Raw genomic sequence first — 20,215 nt, 5'->3', positions numbered from 1 at the left:
AAATTCCATAGTAAATACTTAGGAGTTAGGAATTGAAGCCAGGGGCGTTTAACCACTGAGCAACGTACCCAGCCCATTTTGTATTTTATTTTGAGATTGGATGTCACTAAATTGCTTAGGGCCCTGCTGAATTGCTGAGGCTGGCCTTGAACTTTCGATCCTCCTGTCTCAGCCTCCTTAGTTGCTGGGATAACAGGCTTACATTACCCACTGCTGGCCCTCCCTGACAAAGTCTTAAATTCCTCTGCTCCTTTGATTTAAACTGCTAAAAAAGTTATGGGATGGTGGAAAGATCTCTGGGCCAGCAACCTCTCCCTGGAAATTTGGAATATGAATCAGGAGAGATTCAGAGTCACATGCTATAACTGGGAATATAGTCTGTTAACTCAGAGGCTGTTGGTTGCCATGTTTCCCACCATGGGGGACAGAGGAAGCTGATCCACAGAGAAAGTAAGATGGAGATGGAGATGAAGAAAGACTTGACCTCAGAGAAGAGAGAAGAGGAAGGGAGGAAAATCTAGAGGTGTCCAGTTCAGCCCCTGAAGACTCCAGAGTCTATGAGGCTCTCAGGAACCCTTAGACCACCTCCTCCTGATCTGGTTCAAATTGATTTATTACTCGTAACTTTGAGAGAACAAACTACACAGTTGCCTGGATAGTTATTCTCATTGTACTTCAATTTCCTCATCTATTCAGTGAGAATATTCTTTTATTCATTCAGCAAGTATTTTTGGGGTGCTTTCTATGTACTAGACACTATTTTAGGTTCTAGGAGAGGATACAGGGAACATAAGGAATTTAAAAAATTCCTTTTAAAAAGATCCTGTAAATAAAGTAAATATATGGAAGACATAACTTTCCAATCAGGTACCAACCAAAGAGCTGGTGGACACAACTAACAACCTAAGTGCCAAAATTTAGAACATGTACTATAAGGCCAGGGCCACTTAGAACAATATGTATTCTTTTTGACTTTAAACTAATATTAAAAGAGACTGGGGATGTGACTCCATGGTAGATTGCTTGCCTGGCCATGTAAAACCCTGGGTTTGATCCCCAGTGCTAGAGAAAAAAAAAAAAAAAAGTCTGGTGAAAAGGGTCCATCCTTTCTTTTTTGGTACTGGCTATTTAACCCTGTGGTGCTCTACCACTAAGCTACATCCCCAGTCAACTTTTTTTTTTTTTGGTACCAGGGATTGAACTCAGGGCACTTGACCACTGAGCCACATCCCCAGCCCTATTTTGTATTTTATTTGGAGACAGGGTCTCACTGAATTGCTTAGCGCTTCATTTTTGCTGAGACTGGTTTTGAACTCTTGATTCTCCTGTCTCAGCTTCCCAAGCTGCTGGGATTACAGTTATGCGCCACCGCCCCTGGCTCCCAGCCATTTTTATTTTTTATTTTGAGACCGGGTCTTACTAAGTTGCTGAAGCTGGCCTCAAAATTGTGATCCTCCTGGCTCAGCCTCCCAAGTATCTAGCATTACAGGCGCTTCCTTTCTTAGTGTCTTTTCTTTGATATCTTTTCTTGTTCCTTCTGCTGAAAGTCCCTGCAGACACTGCTGACAGCCACCTTTCCTTCCATAACTAAGCAAATCCATTTTCCCCCAGGGATATGAGTTCTGTAGTTTCCTGCTTGCTTTGACTGTGAGCAGATATCAATCTATTTTCAATTATCTGGGAAGTAGTAGATAATACACATAGGTGACACATGAAATTTGGAGATTTTTTTTTAACCACCCCTCCTCCTATGGGGTTATTTATCAAAACTAATTGGGAAGCCTCAGTGAGCTGATTTGGCTCTATCCTCCCATGCTGCCTCTGGTGAAGTCGCTAATGAACTCAGTGAAGAGCAAAAGGCAAGCAGCAGGAGGCAGTCTACCTGATAAACGCTCAACTCTCCAACAATCTAGAAAGTGCACTGGTAGGACCAACCTTCTTACTTTAGGGGAATAGGGCAAACTACCCATACTCTCTAGGTCAAATCAAGAATCAGAGCATCCTTTACTATTCCTTTTAGGATATCCACGGTGCAGAAATTCTTGTATAATAAAGAACTAACAACACTTTGCAACAATGGCTCATGTGTCCTCCTCAGCTCCCCAACGTTCCTTCTATAGAAATGAAGCTTTTCGGGGGCTAGGGTTGTAGCTCAGCGGTAGAGCGCTTGCCTAGCACGTGCGAGGCCCTGGGTTTGATCTTCAGCACCACATAAAAATAAATAAATAAAATAAAGGCATTGTGTCCAACTGCACCTAAAAAATAAATATTAAAAAAAAATGAAGCTTTTCATCATCAGGTAATCAGAGGACAGAGGTTGCCAATCAAGACAATCATACTCATCAGCTTCTCAGCCAGAAGTGATGAGTTCTTTTTAATTTTTTTTACATAGTCCAGGCCTCTAGTGCCTCTCCACCCCCCACCAAGATTAATTAAAAAAAAAAAAATCATTCCTGTGCATATGGGTGTGCATGAGTATACAAGCACATCTTTGCATGCACAAACACACACATGCACATACATACACTCTAAGATTCTCCAAAACACACATAGTATCAGCAGTGTCTGGCAATGTATTGGAGCCTGTTTTAAGATGGAAACATCTATTTGTTTCCAGCCTCTTGAGATGGTGTGGCTTTCTGCCCAAGGAAACAGGCTTCTTTCCTGATAAGCTACTGCAGCTGTAAGCTGTCTATCTCAAGGAGCAATCTCAAGCACAGGATGTCTCGCCAGCTCCTAAAACTCCAGGAGATGACAGAGTTAAATAAGATGCTGATGATTAAAGAGAGGAAGCAGCCAGAATTTCAAAGGCAATAACCAATTTGGGGTTCAATGCAAGTAGCAACTTTTGTTTCTCACCTCAAAGAAGGGAGGGTGGAAGAAAACTAAATGAGCTCTCCAAAGTAGGCCTTGGAATCCAAGTTCTTGCAAGGCTTTGCTCAGGATGGTTTTGTAAATGGAGGCTTATCCTAACCTTAACCTTGGCTGAGTCTACTTTCCTCCCTGCTCATCTACTTCCTGTCCATCCTGTCTTTTTATATAGAAGCAGTCAGGAATACTTTTCTCATAATTTCATCTTGAATTCAAGGTTAAAACAAATAGCTAGATGAATATAGGAATTGGATGGATACGCTTTCCCTGACCAGTTCCAGGCAGAGCGGGGAGGTGGTACATCCCAGGGCAACCAGTTCTGCTTTGTACCATTCCCTCTTGTCAAAAAAAGTTCCTGAGATAGCTAGGACTGCTTGTCTGGGCAGTATGATCTTTCAATTAAACTCCATATTGATGTTTATATATGCACACACACACACATAGATATATAACATATATGTATGTATGTGTGTGTATATATATATATATATATGTATGCACATACACACATATATTTTATATATTTACACATATTTATTTATTTGTTTATTGGTACCAAGGAGATTGAACCAGGGGCTCTTAACCACTGAACCACATCCCCAGCCCTTTTTATTTTTTTATTTTGAAACCGGGTCTCACTAAATTGCTTAGGGCCTCACTAAGTTACTGAAGCTGGCTTTGAACTCACAATCCTTCTGCCTCAGCCTCCTGAGCTGCTGGGATTACAGATGTGTGCCACCACACCTGGCTTAGCTCTTTTTTTTTTTAATATTTATATTTTAGTTGTAATTGGACACAATTCCTTTATTTTATTTATTTGTGTTTATGTGGTGCTGAGGATCAAACCCAGGGCCTCGCAAGTGCTAGACAAGCGATCTACCGCTGAGCCACAGTCCCAGCCCCGCTGGCTTAGCTCTTAATGACTGGAAATCCAGTGATAGTCTTTGGACACCAACATAAGATCCCCTCGGGTTCTTAGGAAAGGTGTAGCAGTGACAGGCTCTGCCCTAGAACAACTGGATTAAAATTTCTGGTGCTGAATACCTAGGATTCTGTGTTTTTATAAACATGGTAAAGTTTGGCCCCTGTGCAAGATATAGAGTCCTTATTCAGAATCCCTGAGGCTAGAGCTCAAATTTCCATGTCCCCTTCCTGCTCTAACCACCTATGGTTCTGGGCAGAACTCATTTTTTTCCAACTTGGTCAGCCACATTTCTGCTGCCTTACTGGTCACTCCACAGACAGATGCCATTCCACCAGCATGTGACAATAAATTCATAGGTCAGAGGATGCAGCAGTCTGGTATTTGCATATATGACTTCCTCCCATGTCAAAAAGAGAACACCAACTTACTCCACCCACTTGTCATGACTGTGTAGAAATACCTCCATATTTTACATGGGACTTTTCAGTCAGGCATGGTGGCCCATGCCTGGAATCCTAGTGACTCAGAAGGCCAAAGCAGGAGGATTGCAAATTTAAGACCAGCCTCAGTAACTTACTAAGACTGTTTCAAAAATAAAAATTTAAAAAATCTGGGGATATGTGTGTGGTTCAGTGGTAAAGTGCCCCTGGGTTCAATCCCCAGTACCAGAAAAAAATAAAAATAAAAATAAATTTAAAAATGAATTTCTGTGAACATGGAAATGACTTTCAAGGACTGTAGACAAGTCACTGCCAACTAATTTTCCAGTATTTGTAAGGATGACTTGGATTTCAACTCCTAAGTACTTTGAGCACTTGATATAAGGAACTCCCCAGAACTCTAGAACAGTGATATAGGAAAGAATAACATGTGACTGGGGGTTTGTAATTCCGTGGTAGAGCATGTGCTCATCATGTTACAAAGTCCTGGGTTCAATCCCCAGCAAGAACGCGCGCGCACACACACACACACACACACAAAAGTGTTTCAAGAGCCTTATTATTGTGGTTGATAAGTGACTGGTTACTTATGTTTAAATATGGTTAAGATGATTAAAAGGCTATTAATGAAGCTCGGGCATAATTTGGATCTTTTGTAGACCAGCTGACTTCAATCACTTTCTTTTATGGATGGTCACCATGAAAAGGTGGACCAAAGGAATCTGAATAACAGTGTGAGTTCCAGGTAAAATAACCCTTTGTTGGCCAGTCATTTGGTCCCGCTTCAGCTACCACAGACACAAGTGGCCTGTGTGGCCATGTATATCTTAAGGAAAATCGTTACAGTTTTGCAATATCATTTGCTCATTAAAACCCAACTTAATTCCCTAATTCCATTATTTCCCCAGAAATAAACTTTTCTGGAAGGAAATGGATATTTATATAGTTTCTAGCTCACCTGCAGGCTGGTTACTTCAGGGCAGCCTGTCCTTCTCAATAACTCCTTGCTCTCTTATTTATTTAATTTTAGTGGTGCTGAGGATAGAACCCAGGGCTTAATGCATACTAAGCAAGCACTCTACCATTGAGCCACATCCCTTTGTTTTTAGAATAATAGTATCTCTGTTGCTTCATCCCTAAGCTCTGTCTTTCTTTCTTTCTCTCTTTCCAGGTCCTAGATACTGGGGTCCCAAGCTGAAGATAGCAACAAAAAGAAGGCTAAATAGAGCCTCCTGGCTGCCAGGGCTTAACCAAAAATCTGCAAACACACCAGCATTAACTCAGGAGGTTGCAAAATGCAAGGAGAGAAAAAGGTAGGTATACAGGAAGGCATATGCTAACATCTTAGAATTCTTTTGTTCATAACAGTAACAGTAATGGCTACCATTGATTGTTTACCTTTGTGCTAGCCCTGGGGGAGAGTCCTTTAATGTAGTACCTTATTTAATTCTCACAATACTCTCCCTCTCTACAGTCGCCAGACTAGAATTCTAAAAAGTCTCAATTTCCTTACCCTCTTTCACAATGCAGCAGGGTTTTAAAACTCAAATCAAAACTCAAAGAAGATGGGGGGTGCTGCTCATTGGTACAGCCCTTGCCTAGCATGCATATGGCCCTGTGGTAGATCCCCAACACCACAGAAAAAGAAAAAAGAAAGAAAAGAGAGAGAGAGAGAGAAAGAAAGAAAAAATGACATTGAACCATACCATTGGAAGAGATTTGCACAAAATAGTGAGAAAAGCAATAATCAGAGAAATAAGGGTAACATTAATCTCTTAAGAAATGACCTATCTTGGGCTGGGAGTATGGCTCAGTGGTAGCACACTTGCCTAGCATGCACAAGGGGCTGGGGTTCCATCCTAGCACCCAAAATAAAATAAAATATAAAAGGAAACTCATGAAAGATAATTGTGTGTCCAAATAAGGAGAGGGAGAGAAACCTCGGTGAAGGATATTTAATGTCAGAGGGAAACTGTACATCTGGGCAGAGATGAAGTCAGCGTGCCAGGCCATCCAGGCCTGACCTGCCCACATGTCCTGTTGTCCATGAGGCCTCCCTTGATGGATGACAGCAGCAGCAGTACAAGTTTTCTCTCCCTGTGAGGGAGGACTGTGCAAGGTTTGCTGGGTCCCATGTTGCACCTGGGTTTCCGTAGCCCAGGCATAAAGACTCAGTTAATGTCTCTCCAGACATGGCAGGTCACATGACCCCCTTTCCTCCTGGGACAGAAATTCATAGCAGGAGCTAGTGAACTGTGGAGGAAGAATGATTCTTGCTGGAAAGACAGGCCCCAAGGGCTCTCAAGAGGTGCAGATTCCTTTGTGGTCACTAAGGTCCAAGTGACATCAGACCTCTTCTTCCGTAGAGAGGAAGTCAGTCTTGCAAATGTGGATTCTTATGTGTGCATACTGATAGGAAAGTAAGAAAGCACTGGGCCCCTTACAGAACCAATTTATATTCTGGGCAAGACCCTGCAGCCATCAGGATTTATGCTGAGGTCCTGTCACCTTCCACAGGGCCTTTTGGCCTTGTGGCTGGGGTAACGGGGCACTTATATACCCAAGAGGCTCCAGATTTCCAGACAGGATCATCTCCTCCATCTAACCATTGCCTCTTTCCTCAAGGCCATGATGGATAGACAGTAAATATTTCCGTGAACCTACATCCTGAGAGTCCTCACCAGAGGGAGGGAAAGAAGCCAGTTCTCTCTCCCACTGGGAGCAGAGAACCAGCAAAGCCCACTCCTCAAAGATTGCTAGCGTCTCTTAAATAAGCTTTTCCTCTCCATTTTCTTCTTTTAATTATTTATCATCCATCCATTTATTTATACAAATATAAAATATATTTATATAGATTTATATAATATAGACTTTTGTGAGGCAGAGTGGAGGAGAGGGTCGGGAGAGCAGGACCCTCCCGGGTTATTTACAGACATACTGGTCGACAATCTCCGTGCATTTTTTGCACTTGACAAAGCAGCACCAGTGGAACTTGCAGTGGCAGCGCTCCACCTGGACGCTCTTGAACTGGTCATAGCCACGGCCACAGCACATGAGCTCACAGCCGTCCATGCCCTCCGAGGTCTTGTTGCAGAGGCGGCCCTGGGTGCCCAGGGAGCCCGTGGTCTCATTGCGGAGGCAGTAGTCAGGGCTGGGGTCTACATAGACAAGGTCCTCTGGGGTGGGCTGGTTGAAGCGGCTGTTGACCAGCTCCAGCTTGCCCTTTCGGGTGATGCGCATGGCAGCCGCGCTGTCGTACTTCTCTTTCAGCTGGTCCCCCACCTTGCGGAACTCAGCCAGCTGGAGCCAGCAGGTCTTGAGGCTGCAGGACCCTGAGACGCCATGGCATTTGCAGGCTACATCTGCCATCTTATACACAGCCTGAGCGGAGAAGAAGAAAGAGAAAATAAGAAGAATCCCTGCCGGAGGAGGTTAAGAGGATGGTGAGGACCAGGTGCCAAGGTGCATGCCTGTAATCCCAGGGACTCGGGAGGTTGAAATAGGGGATTCGCAAATTTGAGCCCATCTGAAGCAACTTAGCAAGACCCTGTCTCAAAATTAAAAAGGGGCTGGGGCGGTAGCTCGGGGCCAGAGTGCTTGCCATGCACATGCGAGGCCCTGGGTTCGAACCTTAGTACCACATAAAAATAAATAAATAAACTACAAAAAAATTTTAAAAGGGGGGTGGGGCTGGGGATATAGCTCGTTCAGTGGAGTGCTTGCCTAGCATGTACAAGGCCCTGGGTTCAATCCCCAGCACTACCACGACCAAAAAACAAACAAACAAATAAATACATAAAATTTAAAAAGGGCTGGGGATGTGGCTCAGTGGTAAAGTGTTAGAACCCCAATACCATAAATCAATAAAAAAGGTGGGGAGGGTATCTATGGGCCAAGTACACAGAAGGGCAAATAGGGAGAGGCAGATAATTTTCAAAAATCTTTCCAGGATCCTCAGTTGCTCAGATTGAAAGAAAAGAGAAAAAAAAAAAAAGAAAGAAAAAAAAAAAACAAAGAAAGCATTATATGGAACACTAGAGAGGCAACACAAGACATTTCTATTTGCTTACAAGAATAACATTTGGGGGCTGGGGTTGTGGCTCAGTGGTAAAGCACTTGCCTCGAATGTGTGAGGCACTGGGTTCGATTCTCAGCACCATATATAAATAAAAAAATCAAGGTCCATCAATAACTAAAATGAATAAACAAATAAAATTAAAAAAAATAGCATTTGGGCCAGGTGAGGTGGTGCACACCTGTAATCCCAGCAGCTTGGAAGACTGAGACAGGAGGATCCCAAGTTCAAAACCAGACTCAGCAAAGGTGAGGCACTAAGCAACTCAGTGAGACCCTGTCTCTAAATAAAATACAAAATAGGGCTGAGGATGTGGCTCAGTGGTTCAGTGCCCCTGAATTCAATCCCCAGTACATTGCCTCCCAAAAAAGAATAGCACTTGGGACACTTTCACTGTTTATCAATTTCATATTCTATGAAATGCATTACACTAAATTTGTCATTTTTATAATCAGAAAAAACCCACCCTCCCTCCTTTCTTCTCTTTTTCTTTCTCTTTCTTCCCTCCCCCCCCCCCCCCCCTTCTTTCTTTCTTTCCTGTTTAGCAAACCTAGGACCCTTGTGCATGCTAGGCAGGCACTCTACTACTGACCTACATTCCCAAAAGAACTCCATCTTTTTTTTTCTTTCTCACTTTTAGTGCTGGGGATTGAACCTGAAGCCTCATGCATGCTAGGCACTTTTTTTTGGAATCTTGTGGTGTTGCCCAGGCTGATCTTGAACTTCTGGGCTCAAGCAGTCCTCTCACCTCAACCTCCCAAGTGCTGGGACTATAGGTATACACCATCATGCCCAGTTCAAAATTTCAGTCTTGGTCAAAGTCTCAATCAAATAAATAAAAAACCCTAAAATATTCCCAGCTTTTCCACAATCTGGGGCACAAGTCAGAAGAGAACCTAGAATGAATTAAATGGTCTCTTTTCCTGTGTTGGTATTTGGTCACTAACTCCATAGTCATGAGGAGCCTCCTATGAACCATCACATCTGTAAGCAAAGCCACAGTCTTCCACCAAAGCATCTCCTAGACACTCCCCAGAAGACCCTGTAAGTGTGGAGGAAGGTGCAGACCATGTACAATAGGAGAGCAAGCTGGTGGGCCTACCTACGGGGTAATTAATTTGAAAACAAATCTACTCCAGAAGTCACTGAACTTCAACAACATGGCGTGGATTTGAACTTGGGTTATCCCAAATCAAAATTTAAAAGCAAGAGTAGACCAGAAAGCTGCTTACAAAGTGCTTTTCAATGAAAGCATACTGATGCGTTGTGTCAAATAACCCTGGCAGCAGGCCCAGAGTGCAGATGGCAGGATAAAAAATGCGCGTCTGCTTCAGAACATTTTCTTATCCCACAGCTATTGTCACCAACTGAGTCAGGACTCGTTTTTCAAGGGTTTCTCTTAGCTTTCTTTTCAAGAGTCCCCAGATTGTGTCTTTATTCAGTGCTAAGCAGAGACCACTGCAGGTGCAAGAAATTGCATAACCATCATCAGCTCATAGGACTATTGTCAAAACTCTTCCTGATTTTTTTTTTCCTGGTAGGGAATTATTTCCATTATTTTATGGTGGAGAAACTGAAGCTCTGGGGAATCTCAGTAATCTGTCCGGGGCCACCCAGAAGGGAGCCAGAATGGTGATGACTTCTGCTCTCCAATTTTGGGATTTAAAGGCAGCTTAGGGTAGGGAAGGGAAGAAACCCCACCCCAAGGTTAAAGGCAGCAGCTCTAGGCCCAGGGCACAAAGGAACTGACACCCATCCCAACAGGCATTTCAAAGAAAGGGACTTCAATTATCCTCTGGCCCAAATCCCCTGGGTCTGAGCTGCAGTCTGACATTCCTCTGGAAATGGTCCCTGGTTTAGAGGGGGATGGCAGGCGCCTGGAGCTGCAGAAAGAAGGAAGTATTAAGGGTCTAAAACTGTGTACTTTGCCACTAAGCAACTAGGGGAAGAGGATAAGCATCTCCAATGGGAATAAACTCTCAGGAGACCTGGGGAGGAGAGTCAAAGCCAGACTTTGAGGAGTAAGGACAGGAATTTCAGCAAAACAAATTGGAGAGGAGGCATGTCACTGCCTTCCACTATTTGAATATTCATTTCAACCTTCCTTACTCCAAAGACATTGTTGAGACTGCAATATTTGTATTTTTTCATATTTTACTATTAATCTAACTAATTAATTTAGCACTAATAAATTAATTAATATGCCCCTTTTGCAGGAGAAGAAGGAGGGAGGGAAAAAAATCTCAGTTTTCGGCCTTTCCTGCTTGCTGACAAAAAAATAACAAAATGTGGGGCTGCGGGTATAGCTCGCTGGTAGAGTGCTTGCCTGGCATGCAAGAGGCCCTGGGTTCAAGTCCCAGGACTGTGATCATAATAATAGTAGTAGCAGTAGCAAAATGCTTTTCAAAATGTTTTGGTCTTACTTCTTGCCCTCTGGCAATGCCTTATTCCTTTCCCACATCTACCTAACAGTGTGACAAGCTTGGAATATGATAGGAATGTCACGAGGATTAGGCACAAAGCTTTTTATCTGAAAAATGCTTAGAAACCCTTGATGGCCAAGCAATACCAACCCACTAGTCTTGCCATCAGTGTCTAAGAGGGAGCTACCAGGGGCTCTTAAAGGCCAAGAGAAATTTCTGGCAGAGTATACCCAGGATTTATTTTAATGGTCAAGATGTCAGATCACAGATCTTTTTTTTTTTTTTTTTTCAATCCCTGCTTCCACTTAGTCCCTCCTGAAGAACTTTCTGTGTAGGTGTGAGGAAGTGGGAGGTGAATCCTTTGGCCTCAGATAGTGATTGATGGCAGAGGCCTGTTTCTTGGAAAAGGGATAAAAAATAGAGAGGGACAAGAATTCCCAACCTAGAGCAGACAGAGGCAAAGGGAGAGATAAAGGGCTAGGGAAGAGGTGTGGAGACTGGAGGAAGGAGGCCCCCCCCCCCCCCACCCCGCCGCAAGCCTGGGAGACAGACAGAGGAAGCTAGAGGTGTGTGAGCGAGAAACAGGGCAGATGGAAGGGAAGGAGCTGCCCAGATAAGGCCCAGTGCAAACAAACAAACAATTAAGGGCAATAAAGTGAGGAGCCAGCAGAAGAAGGGTCAAGACTGTGACTGAAAGGGGAAGAGTGGATGTCTCCCCCTATCCCTCCAGGGCCACAGATTAGGATACATGCCTGGTCACCTCAGCATCTGCCACAGTGCCACATGGGGAGCTCAGAGCAGAGACTGCAAGCGGCCTCCTCCATGAATTTGACCTCTTACTAGGGGGGGGAATATGGGAACTTCTCTTTGCCTCGTCACATGTGTTCACCAGTTCTTGTAAAGAAATATAGATGGCAATCCCTGTCCTCGAATAAGGTAAAAATAGAGTGAGAGATAAGATACCAAGAAAAGTATGAAAACAATCCACTGAGTTCAAATGTGAGACTAAGGGAAATGCAAAAGATGTTAAGGACTAGGTGGTATTTGAGCTAGGATTTTTGGTGGGGGTAATCAGGGATTGAACTCAGGGGCACTCGACCACTGAGCCTATTTGGTATTTTCTTTAGAAACAGGGTCTCACTGAGTTGCTTAGCACCTCAGTTTTGCTGAGGCTGGCTTTGAACTTGCTATCCTCCTCCTGTCTCAGCCTCAAGAGTCACTGTGATTACAGGCGTGCACCACCCCACTAAGCTGAGCTAGGATCTTTTATTTTGTTGTTTTGTTTTTGAAGCGGGGTCTTGCTGTGTTGCTTAGGCTAGTCTCATACTCCTGTACTGTAGTGATTCTCCTGCCTCAGCCTCCTGAGTAGCTGGGACTACCTCACCTAGCTAGGATCTTGAGAATGGGTAGAAGGTAGGCATTCAGGAGATACACCTATCTCACTGATCACTCTCTGCTCCCTGAGTTAGACACCCAGGTGGACTGCCAAACAGAGGAGGCCTGGAGAGACTGGCAGCTCAAAAGATACCCAGAGTGGAAGTCATCTAGGACAGTTCCAATCTCTCTACTCTAGCTTACTCCATAATAACCACAGACTAAAGCCAGGACCAGAACTCCAATGTCACAGACCAACCTCCCCTCCCCACATACCATTTCTTTTTTGGTACCAGGGATTGAACTCAGGAGCACTCGACCACTGAACCACATCCCCAGCCCTATTTTGTATTTTATTTAGAAACATGGTCTCACTGAGTTGCTGAGTGCCTCACTTTTGCTGAGGCTGGCTTTGAACTCGATCCTTCTGCCTCAGCCTCCTGAGCAGCTGGGATTACAGGTGTGTGCCACCACACTCAGCTCCACATACCCATTTCTGACTTAAAAAAAAAAAAAACAACAACTAGCCTTTGGATGGGACATATAAGGAAGATATGGACAAATAACCAAGTCTAATTTCTACTTGATGTCACACAGTGGATGATGCTAGGTCTACACAGGTATTGAGTCCTGACAAGCCAACATTAGAAGATCCCGACTCATAGAAAAGACATGTCCAATTCCATTTATTTGATATGTACTCCTATAAAACATCAGTTGATGTTTTGAACTTTTGATATATGAAGATAACTTTTGATATATAAGACATTTTAAGAAACATATCTATATCCTGTTATTGAATCACCAGTGAACCAACCTTAAACTTCTGACCTTATTTCTTCTCAAGAAATTGCTGTTCTTATTTTTAAGCTTGTGTTGGGTTTTGCTGCGGCACCTCACTGGGGACTCACAGTCAGCTGGCTGGACACATCCCAGTGAAGAAATGTGTGCTGCTTCCTGAGAGGCACTTTGCCAGTGTTCAGACCTTTGCACTTTCTAGGGGGAATCCTAGAGGCACAGTCACATTGCCCTCCAGTGCCTGTCAACATCCACCACACTGAACAAGCTAAAGGCAGAGCTTCCTGCCTGCAGGCTTCCTGTGGCAGAGGCAGACCAAGGCGAAGCCAGACATATGCTTGGAGAAGGATGCTCATGAATAAGGTGCAGGCAGAAAAGGGGCATGCTCTCGGCACTCCACAAAGGGAAACTGCCCGAGAATGTTCTGCACAAATGAGAAGCCAAGCTCCCCTAATTTCAGCTTCTACTGATATTGAAGCTTAGAAAGTGGCTGTTTTCAGTTGAAATTGATGAGACAGGGTGCTGCAGCCTTAAAAAGATGGCTGTCTTTTCTTATTTCCACTCTTGTTAAAAAAAAAAAAAAACTTCCTAGCAGAGACCTGACACACCTGTACTGTTCTGGAGGCTGAGGCAGGAGGACCACAAATTTAGGGAAGCCTCAGCAATTTCAGGAGACCCTGTCTCAAGATAAAAAAAAAAAAAATACAGGAATACAGGAGCTGGGGTGGTGGCTCAGTGGAAGAGCACTTGCCTAGCATGTGTGAAGCACTGAGTTCGATTCTCAGCACTGCATACAAATAAATAAAATAAAGGTCCATTGACAACTAAAAAATATTTTAAAAAATAAGATTAAAAAAAGATAAAAAACTTCCAGCAGAAAAGTATGTTTGTTTGAATATGCTTTTCAACTGGTGTTCTGGATATGTGTAGTAGCAGCTCTTAAAAGTCAGCTCTGGGACTTACCTGAGCCTTTAACAAATCATAAATCCTAGGCCAGGTCTAATGGCCTAAACTGCTAATTGTCTTCTCTGTTTAATTGCAAAGGAGGACAGGTCAGGACAAGGACTCTGCTCCATTAGTCTAGAATCCTGTTCCAAATATTACACCTAAGTCCTACAGGGACAGAAGTCCTATGAGGTGACAAATGAGGTTTCAAAAATGAGATTTGGGACCAAGGCATGAGATTCAGCACATACTCAGGAGGCTGAGGCAGGAGGATCATTTGAGCCCAGGAATTTGAAGACCAGCCTGAGCAACATAGCAAGACCCTGCCTCAAAAAGCAAGCAAAACAATAACAACAAAAAGTGACAACTGAATGTGGCCAATGGGAAGCGGAGCCTTGGGAGAGGGATTTGTTCAATAATGGTACCTAGGTCAGCAACGGTAAGGTCCTCCTCGGTTGGACGAATGCACACTTCCTTCATGGCCAGGCCACAGCTCCTGGCTCAGCCCAGGATGGGCCAACTGGCCTGCGGTGTGTGGGGAGGGGAGGGTGGAGGTCCTTCTTACCCTTCGACCTGCCTCGTTGTTCTGCAAGTTCATGAGCACTCGGCCCTGCTCCTCTGATCCCTTGGCAAAGTTCTTCTCCCGTTCCCGGGCATCCACAAACTCCTTAGCAAAGCGGTAGCCATACTCCACATTGTCCCCACAGCCACCCCACAGCCAGTCCCGGGGGAGGTCCTTGGGCCGTGCTGTCCGGCTGCAGCCACAGGTAGAAAGCTCACCCTCGCGGCAAGCGCGGCTGATGGCGTTCACCACCCCGGCGGCGCTCACAGCGTAGGTGAAGGCGGTCTCCCGGCTGCCTGCAGGAGGAGACAATACGGTGTCAAGGAGGCCTTTCCTTTTCTCCACTTCCTCTTTAAAAAAAAATGTAGTTGTAGATGGACAGCATACCTTTAGTTTTTTATGCGTTTATTTTTATGTGGTGCTGAAGATCCAACCCAGTGCCTCATACGTGGGAGGCAAGCTCTCTGCCACAGAGCTACACCCGAGCCTTCTCCACTTCCTCTAGACCCTTCCTCATAAGCCTCTGCTGTGTCCCTCCCAGGGGTAGGAAACACTGTCTGGAGGGGCACTTTCTCTTCCCACAGCTCTATTTGCCTTTTTTTTTTTTTTTTTAACCCCTGCCTCTTGCCCTTAGCTCAACCCTATGGAAGCCACACAGAATCAGAGGAATCCCCCCAGGCCTGGCCTCCACTCATATTCATTACAGAGAAGTCTATAGGACTCGAAGATTCCCAGGAGAAGACCTCAGTTGAGGGAGGATGGCAGCCAGAAATTTATGGACCACATGAGACCAGCAGAATGAGACGGAGAAAGAAATCATGGGATCAATAGTAGAAGACTGCATCCTAGCAAAAATGTCTCCCTCACAGATGCAATTCCTCACCACTCTGTGAGCTACACATCTGTCTTTTTTATTGCTGCCATTATCTAGCAAGGTACTGGCAGAGACCAGGAATGGAAAGTGAACTAGAATCACACTGTCCAAGCTGTTTCCCTCTCTTTTCCACAGGATCCACACTGCCTCCTAACTCAAGAGCAGTAGGGAACCACACCAATGGCACCTACAATTTCAGACACTGAGAATGGTCCCTCTAAAATACCCAGACCACTTCCAACAGAAAATCCCAACTATATTCCTTTTGATTTCTGTAGCAAATCGCTTACCCCCCATGATTTATGTTCTACTTCAATGAAAATGTTTATCAAAAAACAATGCTCAGCCTCCAACATGCATATCAAAAATAAAAATGAGACTTCACATCCACCAGGGTGACCATCATTAAAGATACAGCTGATAACAAGCTGGTTAAGGGTAAGGAACCCTCCCGTGCTGTTGACGGGAATGTTAAATAGTGCAGCTGGTTTGGGAAACAGTCTGGCAGTTCCTCAAAAGGCGAAACATAGAGTTGCCATATGACCCAGCAGTTCCACTCCTAAGAATGTACCCGAAGGACATGAAAACATGTCCACAGGAAAACTCACACATGAATGCTCATTGTGACGTCATTCATAATAGCCAAAAAGTAGAAACAACCCAAATATCCATCTATGGATGAAAGGATAAATAGGGTATTATCCATACAATGGAATATGGAATATTATCATCCATAAAAGGAATAAAGTCCTGACACATGCTACAACATGGATGAACCTTTAAATCATTATGCTACATGAAAGAAGCCAGGCCACATAGTATATAATCCAGACTAGGCAAATCCACAGAGACAGATTAGTGGTTGCCTTGGGCTGGGGGATAAGGGGATGGTGAGTGACAGTTAAAGGGTGTGCACTTTTTCCATGGGGTAATAAAAATGTTCCAGAATTATTGGTGATGGTTGCAAGCCTTGTGAATATACTAAATGCCATTTAATTGTATACTTTAAACAATGAATTATAAAAACAAAACAACAACAACAATAAACAGTAAACTGTAAGGGATGTGAATTATATCTCCATAAAGCTGTTTTAAGAAATAATCAATAATACCTATGCAGACACAGATGTGGAGGTAGGGAGTGGTTCTTGGCAATAAACAGGTCCAATCCTGGTCTCAGCACTGGGCAAAACTTTCTATTCTCTCTTTCTTCCTCTCCTACATCTCCAAGGTGAGAAATAGATGTCCCACGGTCCCGTCTTGGCAGATGCAGACGGCAGCAGTCTCCATCAATTAAAAGGTCTGCAGTGATCCCCCACTTGGCCCTACGTCTTCATTACCTCAGCACCACAATGACGTGTACAACCAGACCACACTGGGTGAGTCAGTTTTTCTCAATTAACCAGGGGCCAGCTTCTGGTCAGTAGTGGAATAGGAATGCCCCAAGAAAAACCCAAATGATGGCGGGAAGTTCTGCTCATGATTCAGCCATCAGGACGGATGTTTGAACCAGTGCTGAATTACAGAGTGGAGGGATCTGGTCTAGGGAGGTAGGACTGTGACATTGAGGACCGTGATGGTAAGATGGCTAAAGAGCCTCTTGGTGATGCAGGTTGGGTCCCACTCTGAGGGATTCATCTCTGAGAAATCTTTCTAGAATGTAGCCTCAACTCCCTGATGTGGTGTCCTGGGAAGGAGTCTTTGAAGCTACAGCCCATCCACTGGCAGCATTCCTTGTTCAGAATTCCTCAGGGAAGCCAGAGGGGCTTTCAAAGCAAACCATTGCATCTTTTTGTTGTTGTTGTTTGTTTCTGGTACCAGGAATTAAACCCAGGGGCACTTTACCACGGAGCTGTACCCCCAGCCCTTTTTATTTTTTGAGACAAGGTCTCCCTAAGTTGCTTAAAGCCTCACTATGTTGCTAAGGCTGGCTTTGAACTTGGTGTTCCTTTGGCTTCAGCCTTCTGACTCCCTGGGATTACAGGCATGTGCCACCACACCCAGCCTGCATCTTTTTAAAATGACTTGATCACCAGAATGTTCTTCGTATTAAAAAACCAAAGTCTGCCTCCCGACAACTTCTGCCTGCTGGAGTGACACTGTCTAATCCTTTTTCCATTTGTCAGTTCTTCAGTGTTTGAAAACAAATAATATGCCTTTTATGCTTTCTTTTTCCAAGCTACATATGTCTGATTTCTTCTACCATTCTTTAGCTAAATGCTTTCAGAGTTGAATCAGCCCTCTCAGAATTGCCTTTTAAAATAAAATGTATTTGCAGGTGAGTGTTATATATCACCAGATACTATGCACTCTGACAGTTCCAGTCCTCAGAATGGTTTGGGATCAGAACATGCCCTTGGGTGCATTAGCTGTCACTTCTGTTGGTCTAGGAGAGGCAACATCACTAGACACTGGCTGTGCGTAGCTCTGCCTGCATGGGGCTCCGTTTAGGTTTCTGGAAGCAAAGCACTAGAGCTACCTTCAGAAGAAGAACTTGAGGCTTTAGAACAGAGGAGCAATGTAGGGAGCTTATCTATATGTGAAACAACTCAGAGTTACAACTCAAACTACCTCAAAGATACAAGGCTAATAAACCATCAGCCCTAGAGCTACCTGTTAGGCCCTGCATCTTCTTCTTCCAGGCAGACAGCAGAACAGCATCACATGTGTCCTTTCACTACCACAGCAGCCCAACTGCCAGGAAGGTGCCTCGGGGCTCCTCAGGGGCCAGGTGAAGTGCCAGGGCTCCTCCAAGCAACTGCTGCCCTCTGGTGATAGACTTTTGCAGCAGCTTCAAAGAAGGAAGAAACCTCTTGGAAGTCCTAGGCCAGATAGTGAGATTTCTCAACAGGAGCCTCTCTGTCTGGGGCCAGTGGGAGAAAGGGAGGACAGCTTCTCAGGAAGTATGAGCCTTCAGGAAAGCTACATAAAGGAGTGGGGAAAAGCATCCAGTTTGTTACAGAAGAGGGTACAGTGGGATGTGCTTTCTTCCATGGGGCTGCCTTCCACGGGTCATTCCGCCACGCAATCTGAACCCAGAAGAGTGCTGCGGTACTTTATTTCCTAGAAAAAACGACACCTTCTAGACTTCACCTGAATGAAATAGCACATAAAAGGATCCAGACAGTGGCAGGCACACATTAGGGCCTCAATAATGGTCTGATTCCTTGAAGTGCCTCTGTGGACCCAGGGATCATGCTAGTGTCCTCACCCCAAAGGCAGGATAGGGAATGCTGCTGAGACTTTCACCAGGAAGAAGGGACGAATACCAAGGGAATTCTAGAAGAATCCACAAATTGTGAGTGAATCCCACTTAACCCCCAAGTCCACTCTTTCAGAAAAGTTGGCCCCTAAGGCTGTCCCAGGAACACAGGAGCATTCCTTTCTATGTACCTTGATCCCCAAAAAGAGAATGAGCAGTTAAGTTCAAAGTAAACTTTCCCCTGTTTTTACTTCTCAACATGGGATAGGGGAAAGAAGTCTGGAATAAGTGGGAGGGGATCGGGCCTCCCAAGCATCCCTGGTAATACAGGATTTTAAATCACTGGCTCCCCAACCCCCCTGCCAATGGGAAAGCCCAGCAACAGGTAACTCCAGAATGTGACCTTCTGATGGGAAGCTGTCCTGGGAGAATGTGAGACAGGACAGAATACAGTGCTCCAACACCTTCCTTTTATGGCCCTGGGGATAAGACCTAGTAGAATAGGGCCGGATTTCTCGATTTCTTGCCAGGGAGGGGAGGATTGCATTTCAAAAGGACCTAAAACAATTAGACCTCAGATCACACCTCTATCTAAGCAGTAGGGCAGCCAAAGAATCCTAGACCAGCAGTGGGGAGAGAAAGGGACAGGAATCCGGGAAGACATGGCCCTCTCATCTTTCTTCTTTAGTCTGTCCCCTTCCCCCACTCTCTCTCTCTCTCCCCCCCACCCCACACACACACCTTTTCAAATGAAAAAAGCTAAAACTGGATCTGGGTTGGGTTAATGACAGCTATCACCAATTTGGTCCAAAGTTTCTGTCTCTTGAGGGTCCAAGTGGAAGAGGCAAACATCTTTCAGCTATTCAGGACAGCAATTTTGGGTTCTGTACCCAAGACTCTAAAAAGACTAAAAGGGAGGCCCTTGTTGTCTTTGAGACAAAAGCAGCGGTGATGGGCGGGTCTCCTAAGCCACTCTAACTCAACTCAGATGTTCCACCCAGGGTGAGTCACATAGAGCCTGCCAGGGTGAAGCTGGAAAGCAGAGGCTGCAGGGACATGGAGAATTATCCAGAATGCTGCTTCTTTATGTACCTGCCTCTCTCCCTTTTTGCATGCTGCTGCCAAGCCTAGAAAGAACCCAAGGAGGCCCCCATCTGGGCTCTTGATGCGCTAGTCCTGGAACAGCTTAAATGAACCCAGCCAATATGAACACAGTTCCTGTGGCCAAATCATATTTAAGTGGTCTCTTACCTATCTGCATGACTCTGCCAAAGACAGACGTGTTGTCCACAGTGCTGCAATTCCATCGCCTCTGCCGGAATTGGTACTGGCACTCCTTAATACCCGTCTTGGCTCCCTCCCCGATGTAGGCCATGTGTTCCTGGTACAACTGGCACAGCTTTCTCTGGCCAGGGGAGAGCCCAGGAAGCTGACTGCACACAGGCTGTGCACCGATGATAAACATCTCTGGTCTCTGCACCGGGTTCATAGCTAAAGACCTACAACAGCAATCCAGAAAGCAGGGCGGGGAGGACAAGAAGTGAGTGTGTGTCTGTGAGCAGTGTAATGTCATTCAGCTAACACAATTATGGGATGTTTTCTGGTACCAGGCCCTGAAGGACCTAGGACTTAGAAGGGGAAATTAGTAAAACAGAGTTCAAGTCTTAAAAGGACACAAGGGATAAATACAAATGATACGTGAGATGTCAAATGTCTAAGACAGACA

General features: G+C 44.7%; 1 protein-coding gene across 1 annotated transcript in view; it reads right to left on the bottom strand.

Annotated features, from left to right (window-relative positions):
* Window positions 1-6,177: 6,177 nt before the first annotated feature.
* Window positions 6,178-20,215, bottom strand: part of Wnt5b (Wnt family member 5B) — a 113,771-nt gene continuing 99,733 nt past the window's right edge. Inside the window, exons 3-5 of the mRNA XM_071610308.1 lie at window positions 19,741-19,988; window positions 14,417-14,709; window positions 6,178-7,617 (exon numbers count right to left, since the gene is read on the bottom strand). Coding sequence (XP_071466409.1) covers window positions 7,159-7,617; window positions 14,417-14,709; window positions 19,741-19,988 — 1,000 coding nt within the window. The 3' untranslated portion in view covers window positions 6,178-7,158. The remainder of the gene's footprint in view (window positions 7,618-14,416; window positions 14,710-19,740; window positions 19,989-20,215) is intronic.

This window comes from Marmota flaviventris, chromosome 3 (genome assembly GCF_047511675.1).
Source record: "Marmota flaviventris isolate mMarFla1 chromosome 3, mMarFla1.hap1, whole genome shotgun sequence".
Lineage (NCBI taxonomy): Eukaryota > Metazoa > Chordata > Mammalia > Rodentia > Sciuridae > Marmota > Marmota flaviventris.
The sequence above is the reverse complement of the archived record's forward strand: the minus strand, read 5'-3'. Positions and strand labels throughout refer to the sequence as shown.